The following is a 13,961-nucleotide window of genomic DNA, read 5'->3' as shown; positions in this document are numbered from 1 at the left end:
CTGGCTTTGTGCGGAGGGAGCGAGTTCCGGGCTTTGGCTCGCGGCGCTTTCAGTGGCTGCGTCGCCCGCGGACTGCTGCAGCGGCCCGAGCGCCGGCGGTGGCGTGAGCAGCGGGGGTCGCGGCTGCGGGGAACGCTCCGGAGCCCGAGAACATGGTCCGCGCTGGCTAGCGGCGGCGGCAGCAGCAGCAGCAGCAGCGGGGCCCCTGCGCTCGGCGCCCACCGTCTCCTCCTCGCGCCGGGCTCGCGGTGTTGCAGGCAGCAGCCACGCAGACTGCTCTCTCATCCTTTTGTCCTTCAGTCAGAACGTGAATGTACTGCTGACGCATACTGTTCTGGGGAGAAGATTAGCGTGATGCAGTGCTCTTATGTATTAACACCGCTCCCCCTCCGCTGCCTGCCCTCGAGGGGTTAACGCCGGCGCCTTCCAGCGCCGCGCCGCGCAGCCCCGAGCTCCGCGCCTCCGTCCGACTCCCTCCCTCCCTCCCTCCCTTCCTTCCTTCCTTCCTTCCTTCCTTCCTCCCTTCCTTCCTTCCTTCCTCCCTTCCTTCCTTCCTCCTTCCTCTCTCTCCCCCACCCCCCACCCCCCTCCCCGGCGCTTCCTCCCCGCCCCCTTTAGGCGAGGGGAGCGGAGCGGGCGAACGAGCCGGAGTGAGCGTCAAGTGAGGGGCCGCGCGCAAGTCGCAGGCGTTCGCAGCTATTTTGGTCCAGCCGAGGGAGCCGCCGGGTGGCCGCTGATAGGCTGGAGCGGCGGGGCTGCTGCGGGAGAGACCGCGGTCCGTGCCCCGCCCCGCCCCCGGGCGCCGGGCCCCCTCCGGCTCCGGACGCGGTGGGCTCCGGGGCCGGGAAGCGGGTGGCGTGGCAGGGTTGCTGCAGTTGGCCGGCCTCCCGCCCGTTCCGCGTCATCCTCACCCCCGCCGACTGCTGACGGGGCGCCTGGCCGCGCGCGGCCCGGGCAGCATACGCGGAGTTCGGAGATGCACGGTGGGGACGCGGGGGCGGCTGGGGCCTCTTGGAGCCAGAAGACCGAGAGCCTGGGCTCCGCGGGCCGCCCCGCGCTGCCGCACAGATGCACATTCGCCCCGCGCCCCCCCCCCCCCCCCGCCCTCGCAATTTTCTCACCCTTCCTCGGTTTTAACTTTTAAATGGTAGTTTTCTTAATGAGGGCTGCAGGGAGGGCAAATGGTGGAAGGAAAGGCCAAGTGTGGGGACCCCGGGGAATGACGACCCGGGACAGCACAGCAGCCGGCAGGCAAGATTGAGGTGAACTACCAGAAACCAGGGGAGAACTCGTTCATTCACGAGCGGCGGCCACCGCTTCTCACTCTTGGCAGCCCAGTGTCGCCCTTTCTCTTCCCCAAGCCTTGAGAAAGGTGGGTCTTAAATCTTCCGCCCAAGGGCTTCACTAGCTGTTCTGTGTTGCTGGGTCTCAGTGAGAACTGCGTAGCAACCTGCTTCGCCTTGTGGCGAAGAGACCCTGGGGCATCTGACAGCCCAGTGTAGGAGAACAGGACTAGGTCAGCCTTTTCCCACCCCCGAAAAAGACTGCCCTTTTCTCTGCTTTGTGGGGGTGGAGCCATCTGTGGCTAAGCCCTGGGAAGCCTGTAGAATATGGCATTGGCTCAATATTGCTTCTTTTCAGGCGCTGCCTCCAGACTCTTCTCCGTGTGCCCCCACCCCTCCACCTGGGCAAGCTTGCTTGTTAAACCCCTATCACCTGCTTGTGGGCTAATCCTGAAGAATGAGGAAGTCCTGGATTTCTCAGCTCTGAGTTCATCCACGCTCATATCTCAGGATTGCCTGCTACCCAGTAACCTGGGCAAGGAGTTCTTGAATTCCTGGAAACAGTTCTGTTGTAGGAAAGCTGGATTCCCCATTGTTTACCAAGACCTTTTGATCATGCATTTGCAGTCAAATAACAACTTTAGTCGTTCATATGCTGCCTTAAAATTACGTAGTAAATGGCGGAGCCAAGATGTGAACACTGGGAGAGGGCAGATGTGTAGGAACTTGAGCATGGAAGTGATTCCCCAGTTTGCTCCCAGTGGATGAGAATTCAGGTTTCACTCATGTACTTCAAAAGTCATTTACTAGGATGCTTATCTACTACTGCTCTACCATACTAAGCATAGATGCTTGGATGGACGGCTATAGACATAAAGATGTCTGTCTGGATCTGTCCTCGTTCAGTCTTTGTTTATCAAGTGAAGTAATTGCCAGAGTTGTCTCCATTTTGCAGATGGAGGTACTGAGCACAGGCAGGCAAATAACACGTTCAAGGTGGTACGTCCACAAAGCAACAGAGCCAACATTTCAGTCTGGTCTCCTTACCCTGAGCCCAGTGTTTTCATCGCTAACGGAAATGTCCATTGTGTCTGCACTGCAGAGAGTAAATGGCAGAAGCAAAGTTGGGGGAAGGACTGTATTAAAAAGTTCAGTCAAGGCTATATGAGAGAAATAGAACGAAGGGTGGGAGAGGAGGGGCTGAGAAAATACATTCTTTAACTTGTTTACTCACAATAACTAAGCAAGAGAAAGAATGAGAGAAATGGAGGTAGATCAACCCTGATACCAGGCTTTATCTGGGCTCTTGAGTGGCTCCTTTTGCTCTCTTTACTAAAGCTTCATCTGTACATCAGCAGCAGCCTCCCCCCTTAGAGATCCAGGGAATGTAAACCTATCCTGATAGGGATCTGTGGAGGAGAATCAGAAGCTTATTGGTGGGAGGTTCCTCTCCTGGCCACAGCTGGCATTGGGCCGGTAGCACGCCAGAGGACACCCTGGCCACAGTCTGATAGCACCCTGGAGTACATGGCTGCCCCTACCTCCTCAGGCAAAAGAGGGGTCTGCCCAGACTGGTTTCCTGCCAGTGTAGGCAAACTCAGGCCCCATCTGTTCACTCCAGGCACTGCAAACGAAAGGTTATGCCCCCATACTGTGTCGGTGGATGGAAGGGTGGGCTACCTCGGATCAAACCAGTACTGAGTAAGGAGGTTGTCTCCCAGGAAATATTTGCGAGTGATGGATGAACACGAACATGCCAGGCTTGGTGTTGGAGTTCTAGACGGGGCTGCTTTGCCCTCTGTAGGCCCGCTGAGCTGAGCGAGCACCATAGAAGCTACAGACTAGACTGAGGAGGCTGTGGGGCCATGGCAGCACATGGCCCTTCTGAACTGTTAGTGGCGCTGAAACCTCTAATCCTGTGACCTGCGTATCATTTAGCCATCGCCTGTTCCTCTTCGTGGCCCTGGTTCCGACAGCTTCCTTGATTTGGAATGGTGCAACCAGGAAACGAAGAGAAGAGTGCTTAAACTGTGAGAGGAAGAGAAGGAAGAAACACTGAGTCGAGAATGTTTCCACTTGTGGTTTCAGAGAGAGACTGGTGTCATGAAGTGATGAGGCAAGGCCCTTGTCAGCAACGTGGTACCTGCCCTGAGATTGGGAGACCTGAGTTCTGGTTTTTCTGCCACTGACTAGACAATGTGACAGATCTTAAACCAGCTCTAAACAGTTTAAGAAAATAGACTAGAATGTTCCTTCCAGCTCTTTCCGGCTCTCATAGTCCCTGATTCCCACCTCTTCTCAGATACATAGCTCTGTGGAGAAAGTTGATCCATTGGGATAGTAGCCAAGTCTTGGAAATGAGCCACAAAGTTGAAGAGAACGCTTCCTTTAGTTTAACTTAGAGATCTACATTGCCAGAGCAGAGTAGATCGCACTTTGTCTTCCGAGCTACTGAAAAGGCTCATAGATCACAGAATATTAAAGATACCTTGGAGATCAGCTGGACTCAACCTCCCACTAATATCATTAATCAAGTTCAGAGACGCTTAGTGACTTACGTAAAGCCACACGACTATTACCAGAGTCTGTCATTTCTGAGTTCCTTCCCTCAATCAGGACGACGGTGTTTTGGCATTTAAGCCTGGGGCTTGAAGATTTTTCCGAACACCTGTCTTCTGTCGTCTTATGTGCAGGTGGTATCCTTAGACCTTGTTGGACTGGGACAAAGATAGGTCTTCACTAGAGCCAGTCTGCCATTCTGAGTGACTTTGGAATCCTAATAAGAAATGAAAGAAATGGTCATTCAGGGGACTGACTCTAAGAGGACCCTGGACTACCTCACTCAGCCAGGATAATTGGGCTCCTGGTAAATCCCAGAGCAGACTACTCCCCACCCTGACGTGGATCCCTGAGGCATTATCTTGAACAGCCACTAGATGTCCATAATGCCTCATAGGGTTTGCCAGGAGTGAGCAGTCTTCGGCAGGGTACTACTTTGGCCCCCGATAGGCTTTTGGGCCCCTTAAGGTAGGTCCCTCAGTGGTAGAAAGATCACATATGCTCTGAAACCCTGGTTCCTGTTTTCAATACTGTTGGGCTGCCAACCCTACTTAAGCACTTTTTCCATGTTTATACTTTTTATTCTTCCATGTGAGTGAGGAACCGAGCAAGAGCAGACAGGAGGAGAAGGTATTTGGGAAACAAGAAGAAAGGAAAAGAAAAAAAATAGCATGGAAATCATCCTCCACAAAGAGAAGGAAAGACATCAGTTGATTGGTGAATTAGCAATAACAAAATAGTGTAAGAAACAGTCTGTATGGAAATAGTCACCTCCTCCTACCCAAGGCAATGAACACATGTTGTCTACCCGCGCCCTCCTGCGTTTGCATCTCTCACTCCCACCCGTGTATGCAAATACCCCTTCAGGGTCAGTAGGTCATGAAATTTCTGTTTAGTGGATAAAGTCACCATTGTGATAGTAATAATAAATAATAATAATAATAATAATGTTTTTCTCGACTGCTCCTTTAGTGAAGCTGTGGGTATGCTATTACTACCCATAGTTGTGACGGAAATGGATTTTATTCCTTGAGCCCAGTGATTCAAGGTGACACAGTTGATCTAGAATTACCTACTCTTCCAGGTGCCCTCAGAATCCACTGTTCTTTTCCCCCAAGAACTCTGTTCCTTAAGGAAATAAGAAGGAAGTGCACAGAAAAGCACTTTCTCTACAGGTCCCATCCAGAGCAATTTGCAAAAACCTGAGCAAAGAACAAGATGCTTAATGAGAAGGGCAGAAGAAACTATAAAATAGTAGGGACTTTCCCTCTCCAGAGGCTAGTTTACCGGGGCTTACGATTTCTTTGTGGGCTGCCAGGCCTGAGTGAAGGGAGAAACCTCCCAACGCCCCCCCACACACACCCCCCATGGCCTCCTCTTTTAGAGAAGGTGGTTTGGTGCCTGTTTTAACCACAGTCTCCTGTGTGTTCAAACAGACCAGAAGCGTTAGAAATGTTCACCTCTGCAGGTACACTGGCCCATGATAGGTTCTTGTGTTCTGTCCTTCTGTTTAATTCCCTTTGGATAGCGGTAAGCGTAATGATGCCAGCAGCATCTCCTTGGGAGTTCGTAGGTACTTGGCACTGTTCTCACACATTTAATCCTCACACGTAAGGTGTGGTGGGTGCCATTGTGTTCTCTATTTTGCCGATGAATTTAAGAAGCTTTCTTAGGATCACAGAACTAGTAAGTGACTGTAGCAGTTTCTTGAGGCTGTCATAACAAATTACCACACATTCAGTGGCTTAACATCAGAAATTTATTCTCTCGCAGTTCTAGAGGCTAAAATTGCAAAATCTGGCAAGGCCATGATCCCTCCAAGGGCCCTAGGGGAGAATCTGTTCCTTGCCTCTTCCAGCTTCTGGTGACTGTCGCATTCCTTGACTTGTGGCCGCATCACTTCAGTCTCTGCCTGTGTGGTCATGTTGACTCCTCTTCCGTCGGTCTCCTCTTTGTGACTTACAAGGACACTTGTTGGATTTACAGCCGATCTAGGTAATCCAGGGTGATCTCATCACAGGATCCTTAACTTAATCATATCTGCAAAGACCCTTTTTCCGAATAGGGTGATACTCGCAAGTCCGGGGGTTAGGATGTGGATATCTCTTTCTGAGGCTCATCCAGCTTACTATAGTGACAGAGCCAGGTTTCAATCTCAGATCTGTCTAGTGCCCAAATTTTAAATCACTGCCATGTGCCACTTGAGAGGAAGAGAAAGGTAGGGGTGCCTGAGTGGCTCAGTGGCTTAAGCGTCTGACTCTTGATTTCAGCTCAGGTCATGATCTCACAGTTCGAGAGATTGCACCCTACATCAGGCTCGGCGCTGATGGTGAGGGGCCTGCTTGGGATCCCGCTCTCTCCCTCCCCTGCTTGCGTGCGGGCTCTCTCTTTCTCTCTGTCTCAAAATAAATGAACATTTTTTTCAAAAGAGGAAGAGAAAGGGAAGGGCACGTCTGACAACCAGCAGGTGACTCCTCCACATACCTGTGCTTGAGGGACAGAGGAGCAGACTACGATCTGTACAGCCACTGGGAAGGGAGGGAGTCCCCCCTCAGTCAGCTCAACAGTTAGGACATAACACATGAGCCAACTGGAGGGGGCAGGCTGACTAGACAAACCTGAGGAGTCTGCATCCTGTTACGTTCTTTTTGCTTCTCATGATTCCTTTTCTTGGTAATTTGCTCACTCTTCCTTTACACGGCCTCTAGATTTTATCCCAAAGATCTTAGAACGAATTTAAGCATTTACCAGTAATGGTGGAAGTACCTTTTGACATTATTACAAAAATGTGTTTCACCTGTAATCTTGAGCTTCCTGCTCATTGGAGATTAAGAGAGCAGATCGGAGTCCCGCAGATACAGACATGGGACTGGGAACTATATGCAGAATGGCCTTTCGAGTATTGCTGCCATAAATTTGATCCTTCATCAGGTCCATGCCTGCAGTTAACCTTTCCACAGACAAACGCGCCATGGGTGTATGCATTTATTCATATTTTGGTTGCGAGAAGCCCAAACGATTTTTTTCTCCCAAACTGAATCCCACAAGGTACATTAGGGCATGGGGGGAGGCAGCGGATGTATGTGTGCTTGTGCGTGTGCTAGTGGGCATTGTAGTGATGGTTGTGAAAGTATTCTGGAGTGAGAGGCCTGGGTTCAAATCCTGTTCTGCCTCTTGCACACTGCGTATAGAAGTTACTTCTTTAAGGCTCAGATTCTTCATATGTAGAGTGGGATTCATAACTACATTTACTGTGTGGTATTATTGGACTAGAAGGAAGTAAGGGCAAACAGTCAATCTTAGCTCACTGTAACAGCAGCAGCTATTATTTTCCAACATGGAAACTAGTGTAGAAACAAAATATTGTATCCAAAGTCAGTTATTGAGACAATCCTTTTTTTTCTCCCCCGCCCTCCAGGACTTACCTGTTCTTGGTATCAGATCTTATTTAGACCTTGTAATTCTACATGAAAGATAACAAGATGATTTTTGTTGTTTTTACCAGTTAATTTTTTCTTTTAACTTGGAGATAGTTTTTTGATTTACAGGTCAAAAATAGTTCTGGTGTACCCTCTACTTGGTTTCCCCCAATGTAAACATATGACCATAGAACATTCCTTCAGATCTAAGAAATGAACCTATTAAAGGCATAGATTTTTTCCTCTTGCCTTCTCCAGTGTATTCTCCGTAGGTGCCAAATTGATCTTTGTGACAGCCTATCAAATTGTTACCGATTTGCTGAAAATGCCCCGGGTCTTCCCTTCCTGATTCAAATGATAACCAAACTGCTTACCGTAGACCCCAGGCCCTACACGGTCATTGCCTTGCCTGCACCTCTACCCTCTTGTTTATCATCTTCCTCATTCCCTACGCTTCAGCTGTACAGCTCTTCATTCTTCCCTTGGAATAGGCTAAGCTGGTTCTATCCTTTAGGGTGTTTGCTCACTCTCTCTCCTCTACCTGGAATGTTCTTCCCCTGTTCTTTAGGTGGTTAACTCCTTCCAGAGCACGTTTCTTCTGAGAGACTTTCCATGACTACCTTGTCTAACCTAGTCCTACCACTCACAGTCACGTTTCTGGTTTTATATTCTTATCTTGTTTCACCTGATCTGGAATCACCTTGTTTACGTGTTTGTTCGCTTGTTTATTACACATCCCCATGAAAGCAGAGGCCCTTCCCATCTTCTGCCTCCGTCATAGTAGTACATTATTTCAGAGGAAACAGGAATATTCTTCGGCCCATGTGAATAAGAGCTGAGAGGGAGAGTTTTCTTGGCAGTTGTGGTACGTGAGGACTGAGCCGAAGAGTGAGTATGGGTGCACAGATACACTTCACTGTGCTCAGGCACGCATATTCCTGTCACTTTCAAATTTGCTAAAGTGCATTTTCTCCAAAGGGAGTGGGGGCTGTTGAGCCTGAAATAGGGAACACCAGGACAGTAAGATCAAATGCTTTGAAAGTGGCTGTGCCAACGCTTTTTGCTAATTAAAGAATGTTAGGACAATCACCACTAGCAGCAGTAAAGGGCGCCCCATTACCTCGCTTTATGGAGAGCTGGGTAAATTTAAAGGCAGCTATAAATATCCCACTGAGTGCCTGAGCTAGAGCACAGTCGGGAGGCATCCAGCTGGGCAATGAGAGGAGCCCAGCGCTTCTGTCCAGGGTCCTCATCTCTATTAGCTGTCAGTCCCCAAATTCTGCATGACTAAAGAACAAGCAATTCCATCGACAAACTCTTAATTTAAAACACTCAGGGCGAAGACAAAGCAAACAGCTGAGTGGGGAGCCTGACTGGGAGCCTCAGCCACCTGGGTCCCTCTCCAGCTTTGTCACTGACTTCCTTTCCCTTTGGCCCTGGGGGAACATATTTCTTCCTGTCGTGACTCCATTTTCCTCAACTATGGGTGTGTCACAGAGGTTTTTTTTATGGTCCCGTGGCTTTGATCTATCCTCCTGGGAATATTCTAGAGCCCCTGACGGAGCCGCTCACTGCTCCATGAGGGGGAAAACTTAAAGTTTAGAGAGTGTGAACAAGAGAAGAATATACTTCTTGATGCTCACCCGACGGAATTTCTGACTGAATTTGAGAACGGAATTAGAGAATTGGAAAAGCTCAGGTTGGAACTTTTCCTGTGTTTTAATCTGTTCAGTTTAGCTTAAAACCTGTTGTGTCCTTTTCAGCACTTTCTTGAGTCCCTTGTGCCATCACAAGCCACTGCGATGATCCCCTCGGTTTGCAGAGCCAGTGCCATTTTGCCACTGCCTCCTCTCTGCCGGCCCGCTCCATCTGTCGTTCGGTTTCTTTGTGGGTCAGCATCTGCAGCCGTCAAGCTGCCTCGCGCAACTTGTTCATTGTTTTCAGTTCCGTGCTGCCAGCTTCAGCTCTGGCTAGAGTTTTCCCGGTTCTGGTTGGCGTGGCCTTACTGGTTCACCATCCAGTACTGGCCTAGTAACGTGGGTTCATTTGATCTCATCTAAGGAGCTTCAGAGATAGAATTGGAGGGACCCTAATGGAAATACGGGCTTTTGTCTCTCAGTTGCCGTTGTGACCGTCCTCACCCCACCAGATCCCTGAGCAGGACAGGCTCTTTACCCGCAGAAGTGGAGGGGAGTGCAGACTGGGAGCACCAGGAGACCAGCCAGGAGCTCACACCCCTGGCTTCCCCGTGAGTCATCAAACGACTAATAGGGGTTGGCTGACACCCAGGTTCCTGGACGCTGCATCCCTCTCTCATTCTGATGCAAGCCTCTCCAGGAGTTAGGTCTCCCCAGCCCCCAGCCTGTTCTTGGTCCATGTTTTTAAGTGGCGTCCTATGTGCCCGTGTCTCCAGTGGGAGTCACCTTTATGTCTAGAGGAATTGGGGGTAGATGAACATGAAGTATGGATCCTAGCACCCTCCACTCCTCTCACAAATTTAGAAAGAGTTAGAATTCCTCGATTGGTTGGTCAGTTGGCCCTCTCACATTCACATTCTCTCTCTTACACTTGTTTTCTCTCTCTGTTCTGGGTTTGGCCCGAACTGATAGGTAGATTTGTCTGTTTATACACAGAAGCAACATGACTCCCTTGAAACTTAAGCTTCGTGATGCCAGAATATCACCCCCTGGCCACGAATCCCCACCTTTCAGGTTTTGCCTCGCCACCAGCCAGGAGTGCCAGGCGGCGTGCTCTCAGGAACCTGTCGCGTTGGTCTACTTTAAACTACTTCTCTGAAGGACACGAGACTGAAATAGCGCTGCTTCTGATGAGGGCAACTTTGGTGGGGCTGCCAGCTTAGGATCTGGAAGCCTCCTGTCGTGATATGTGGACACTGGCACCTTGCTGGGAGGAGCCCTCGTTCTGTGTCACTTTCTTGGTGACTAGGGCCAGTCTGTGTGGCGGTCCGGCGAGGCTGCTGGATCTGTATTCGGCGCACAAGCCACGGGGGGAGAAGAGTCTGTTAGGAGCCCTGCCAGCCAGTAACTCTGAAAGGATTCTTTGTGTAAGTGAGTCGTCTCTGGGCTGGAGAAGGGCTGCCTGCCCCACCCCACCCCCCACTGGCCTCTCTGGCCTAGCAACTTGGTGGTGCTTTGGAGCTGGCACCCAGCCTGTGGGATCCCTCCCCAAGAGGAGGCCATCTTGGCGTCGCAGGTACACGGAGCAACTTCGCCTTCGCCCCTCGTGCCGTGGCTTCTGGCAGTCTGCCTCCACGTACCCGTCCATGGGATCTATTTCAAGCCACGCGTGTGCCCACGAGACAGTACGTGAGAGAGAGACGAATGTGACAAGACCACGCAACCAACAAATTGGGGGCATTCTAATTCTCTGGCGGAAACCTCAGATAGGAAGATACAGACTGTCCACCACCGTGCTGCCCTGGTCCGTCCGTCTCTCAGCCAGCAGGACGCTTTGTTGGCCTGAGCCTTCTCAATTTCCTAGCCGATGAAAGCGGTCTTCTGCTCCTATGTCTGCAAAGGGGCAGGAATAAGACCCTCTGCTCCCGTGTATCTGGCAGCTGCAGGGTAGACTTCTTTACCAACTTGAGACCAAGACGGGCTCCTACTCTGATAGGCCAGGCCCCTCTCTGGCCTTCAGCACCACCGTCAACAACCTTACCCCATTTTCAGTGCCGCTCAGGGAGTTGGCTCCCCGCCAGCTCCTGCCTCCACCCGATTCTGCCTCTTTAAGAATGTTATTTGTTATTAATGAGTCTTCCAGACACATAACCTTGACTCACTTGCTTAGGTGAACGAGACCGTTCTCATTAAATACTGTTTTCTAGGAAGAGGAAGAATTAAGTAAGTATTGAATTTTTCTAAAGCCTCACATGTGAGCCTGGAGCACAGTAGCGCTGGCAGGGGAGGCAGAGGAGGAATGTCTTAGTCTTTGACCCCCCCGAAACTTCTCCATGTTAAGCTGTGTCTTAGAGAAGCCAGGAGATTGGCTGAATTTTGGCTCATGTAGCCCATCTCAGAGGTGACCCCAGTTCTCCCTGCCCCCTCATTTCGGCCTTGCTGGGTTCCTCTGTTCATGTCTCCTTTGCCAAGGCTAAAACCCCCTTTATATCTCATTTGCCCTAATTATTTCAAGTATATCAATCAAGGGCCCAAGGTCCAACACTTTGGACAAAGATATGAAAAATAGTTGCCCATTTTTTAGTCTATCGTAAATTATGTACCTGTACTAAACATTCCAGTACTTTGTAAAAAGTATCCGTTAGATAGGGCAGTGTAACCAGATAAATCCTTTTTTGGTTTTAAAAGCATCTAGAAGGGCTGTGGAGCTGAGAAAGACTGTGTCTGGGGCCCAGAAACCAGCAGAGTAGCGTGTCCTGCACTGGCCTGTACTTAGCCTCCCCTGAGGAATGTTTGCCCCCCAAAAGGAGCAGGCGTTGCCCCACTCAAGTCCTCACCCACGGACTCCGTACCATCTTATGTGGATACTCGGAGAAGTAAACCCGGGGAGATACCTCCGTTCAGCGGGAGGAGCATTTTTCCCAAACCCAGCTCCCATCTCCAGTGCTCTGCTCCCACACTTGAGCCAGTGGCACCTGTGGCTTGTGTGTTACCCACTTCTCCGCTCAGTGCGGTCCAGGAGCTTTGCCGCCCTGATGTGTAGCGCAGGAAGAGTATTGAAGCCCCATCCGCAAAGGGACAAGGAAGCTTTTGAAGAAATGGGCTTTGGAGACAAATGCAGCCCTGCCTCTCTCCTAGAGCCCTTTGTTCTCTCCCCTCCCTGCCTCAGGTCAGATGAGCAGAAATTATGAAAGCCGGTGACCAAGGAATTCTCTGCGTGGGCCCCGTGTATATGCAACATGCTTATTTTTAAAAAACTTTCCCTTCCTTACTCTCACCTTGCTGAAGTCACTCATTGTTTTTGCCCCCAAAAGGTAATAAAAGCATTTAGAATAAAGAAGGAGGCTTGTCTTCCCTTTCTCCTCTGTTGCCCCACCTTTTATTCCTTCTCTCAATCCTATTCCCAAAACTTAGAGTTAAGAGAACCTTCAAGAAAGAACGGCTTTGCTCTCATCCTCAGCCTTTCCCCCATTCAGTCCTTTTTCCACATAGTTCACATGGAGTAGAAGGAATGTGCCTGTTTGTGCATTGATGGGTCTCCTTCAGTTATTGGGTACTTTTGTGTCTGTGGCCTGCTAATGCCACCTGAGTTTCTGAAATCCTTATTTTGCAAATCCACTTGTGTCTTGGGTTTAGCTCCCGATTACAGGATTAGCAGAGATTATAGGGTCTGTCTGATGTCTTCTCCAAGCTTTCTATCAGATTTACGGCTACGCATTGAGAAATTCATGCAATGATAAATTGGAAACTAGAGGCAGATACAGACTTATAGACTGCTGGGGAAAAAAAGAGAAAGAATCTCTCGTAAAGAACTGGAGTGGGAACATCCCTGATATTTGGATCAGAAATCACTTAAGAACCTAGAAACCTAGACTTGCTAATTGTCCCTTCACAGCTATGTTGGATCACCTGTGCTGTCTTTTCTAGACAGACTTCCTGAACCCTGGCCACCCGAGTCGTTGCATCCAGAATAAAGCTCTAAGCCAAGGCTCTGGGTGACTTCCTCTACTAAGAGCTGTCCTGTCATCAGCAGTTCCTGTGGCCTTGATCTTGTCAGTGCACATTACATCGCTCTCCTGCTCTCCACTGAGGAGCCCAAGAGGCTGAAAAAAAGAGAGATGGGCTATAAAAAGTCGATCCCAAAGTAGGGCAGCTCCAGGGTAGGTTTGACTGACATGTGGCCCCAGGTCAGAATGGACACCTTGGTTCTTTCCATCTTTTCTGATGTGCCATTCTGTCAGCATGACCGCAAGTTTCTTTCTTGGCTGCAAAATGGTTGCCATAGCTCCAGGCATTACATGCTCACATACCAATCTCCAAAGGCAAGGGAAACACAGGTTTTTATTTTATTCCTCCTCTTTTTAAAAACAAAACATCCTTCCTCGCATGACTTCTTTTATTTTATTATCCAGATTTGGATGACACTTCTTTTTACTGTTTCTAATCTTTAAAAAAAATATATATATTTATTTATTTATTTATTTATTTATTTATTTATTTATTCTGAGAGAGAGAGAGAGAGCACACAAGCAGAGGAGGGGTAGAGGGAGAGGGGGACAGAGGATCTGAAGCGGGCTCTGAGCTGAAAGCAGTAAGCCCAGTGCAGGGCTATTACTCACAAACTGTGAGATCACGACCTGAGTCAAAGTCAGATGCTTAACCCAGAGCCACCCAGGGGCCTGGATGACGCTTCTAAACCCTTGTGTGACTGGCTGAGACCAGGCATACATAGTGTCCATGAATTTGCAGTCAGATGCTCTACCACTGAGGTATACTCCCATGGGGTCCGTGAATTTGGATGGGAAGAAAATTACATCTTTATTATTAACCTCTACCTCAAACTTAGCATTTCCTTTCAACGTGAACGTAAGTAACAAGTCATAGTAAAGCTAGTGTATCTATGACTTTATCACCAATGAAAATCAGATATTTTCCTATCACATCATAATAGTAGCAGGAATTCCAAAATATTGTTCACCCTTATCATTGCTTTAAAATTACAATTTTTAGGGGCGCCTGAGTGCCTCAGTCGGTTGAGCATCCAACGCTGGATTTCTGCTCAG

General features: G+C 49.4%; 2 protein-coding genes across 2 annotated transcripts in view; one reads left to right on the top strand and one right to left on the bottom strand.

Annotated features, from left to right (window-relative positions):
* LRRC4 (leucine rich repeat containing 4) overlaps window positions 1-285 on the bottom strand; it is a 3,209-nt gene extending 2,924 nt beyond the window's left edge. Inside the window, exon 1 of the mRNA XM_040473047.1 lies at window positions 33-285. Coding sequence (XP_040328981.1) covers window positions 33-285 — 253 coding nt within the window. The remainder of the gene's footprint in view (window positions 1-32) is intronic.
* Window positions 1-13,961, top strand: part of SND1 (staphylococcal nuclease and tudor domain containing 1) — a 426,272-nt gene that overhangs the window by 368,558 nt on the left and 43,753 nt on the right. The gene's annotated exons all lie outside the window — the stretch shown is intronic.

The sequence above is a fragment of the Herpailurus yagouaroundi genome, unplaced genomic scaffold (assembly GCF_014898765.1).
Source record: "Herpailurus yagouaroundi ecotype Mexico unplaced genomic scaffold, PumYag 100, whole genome shotgun sequence".
NCBI classification, from domain to species: domain Eukaryota; kingdom Metazoa; phylum Chordata; class Mammalia; order Carnivora; family Felidae; genus Herpailurus; species Herpailurus yagouaroundi.
Note: the sequence above shows the minus strand (reverse complement) of the source record. Positions and strands in the feature narration are given on the sequence as shown.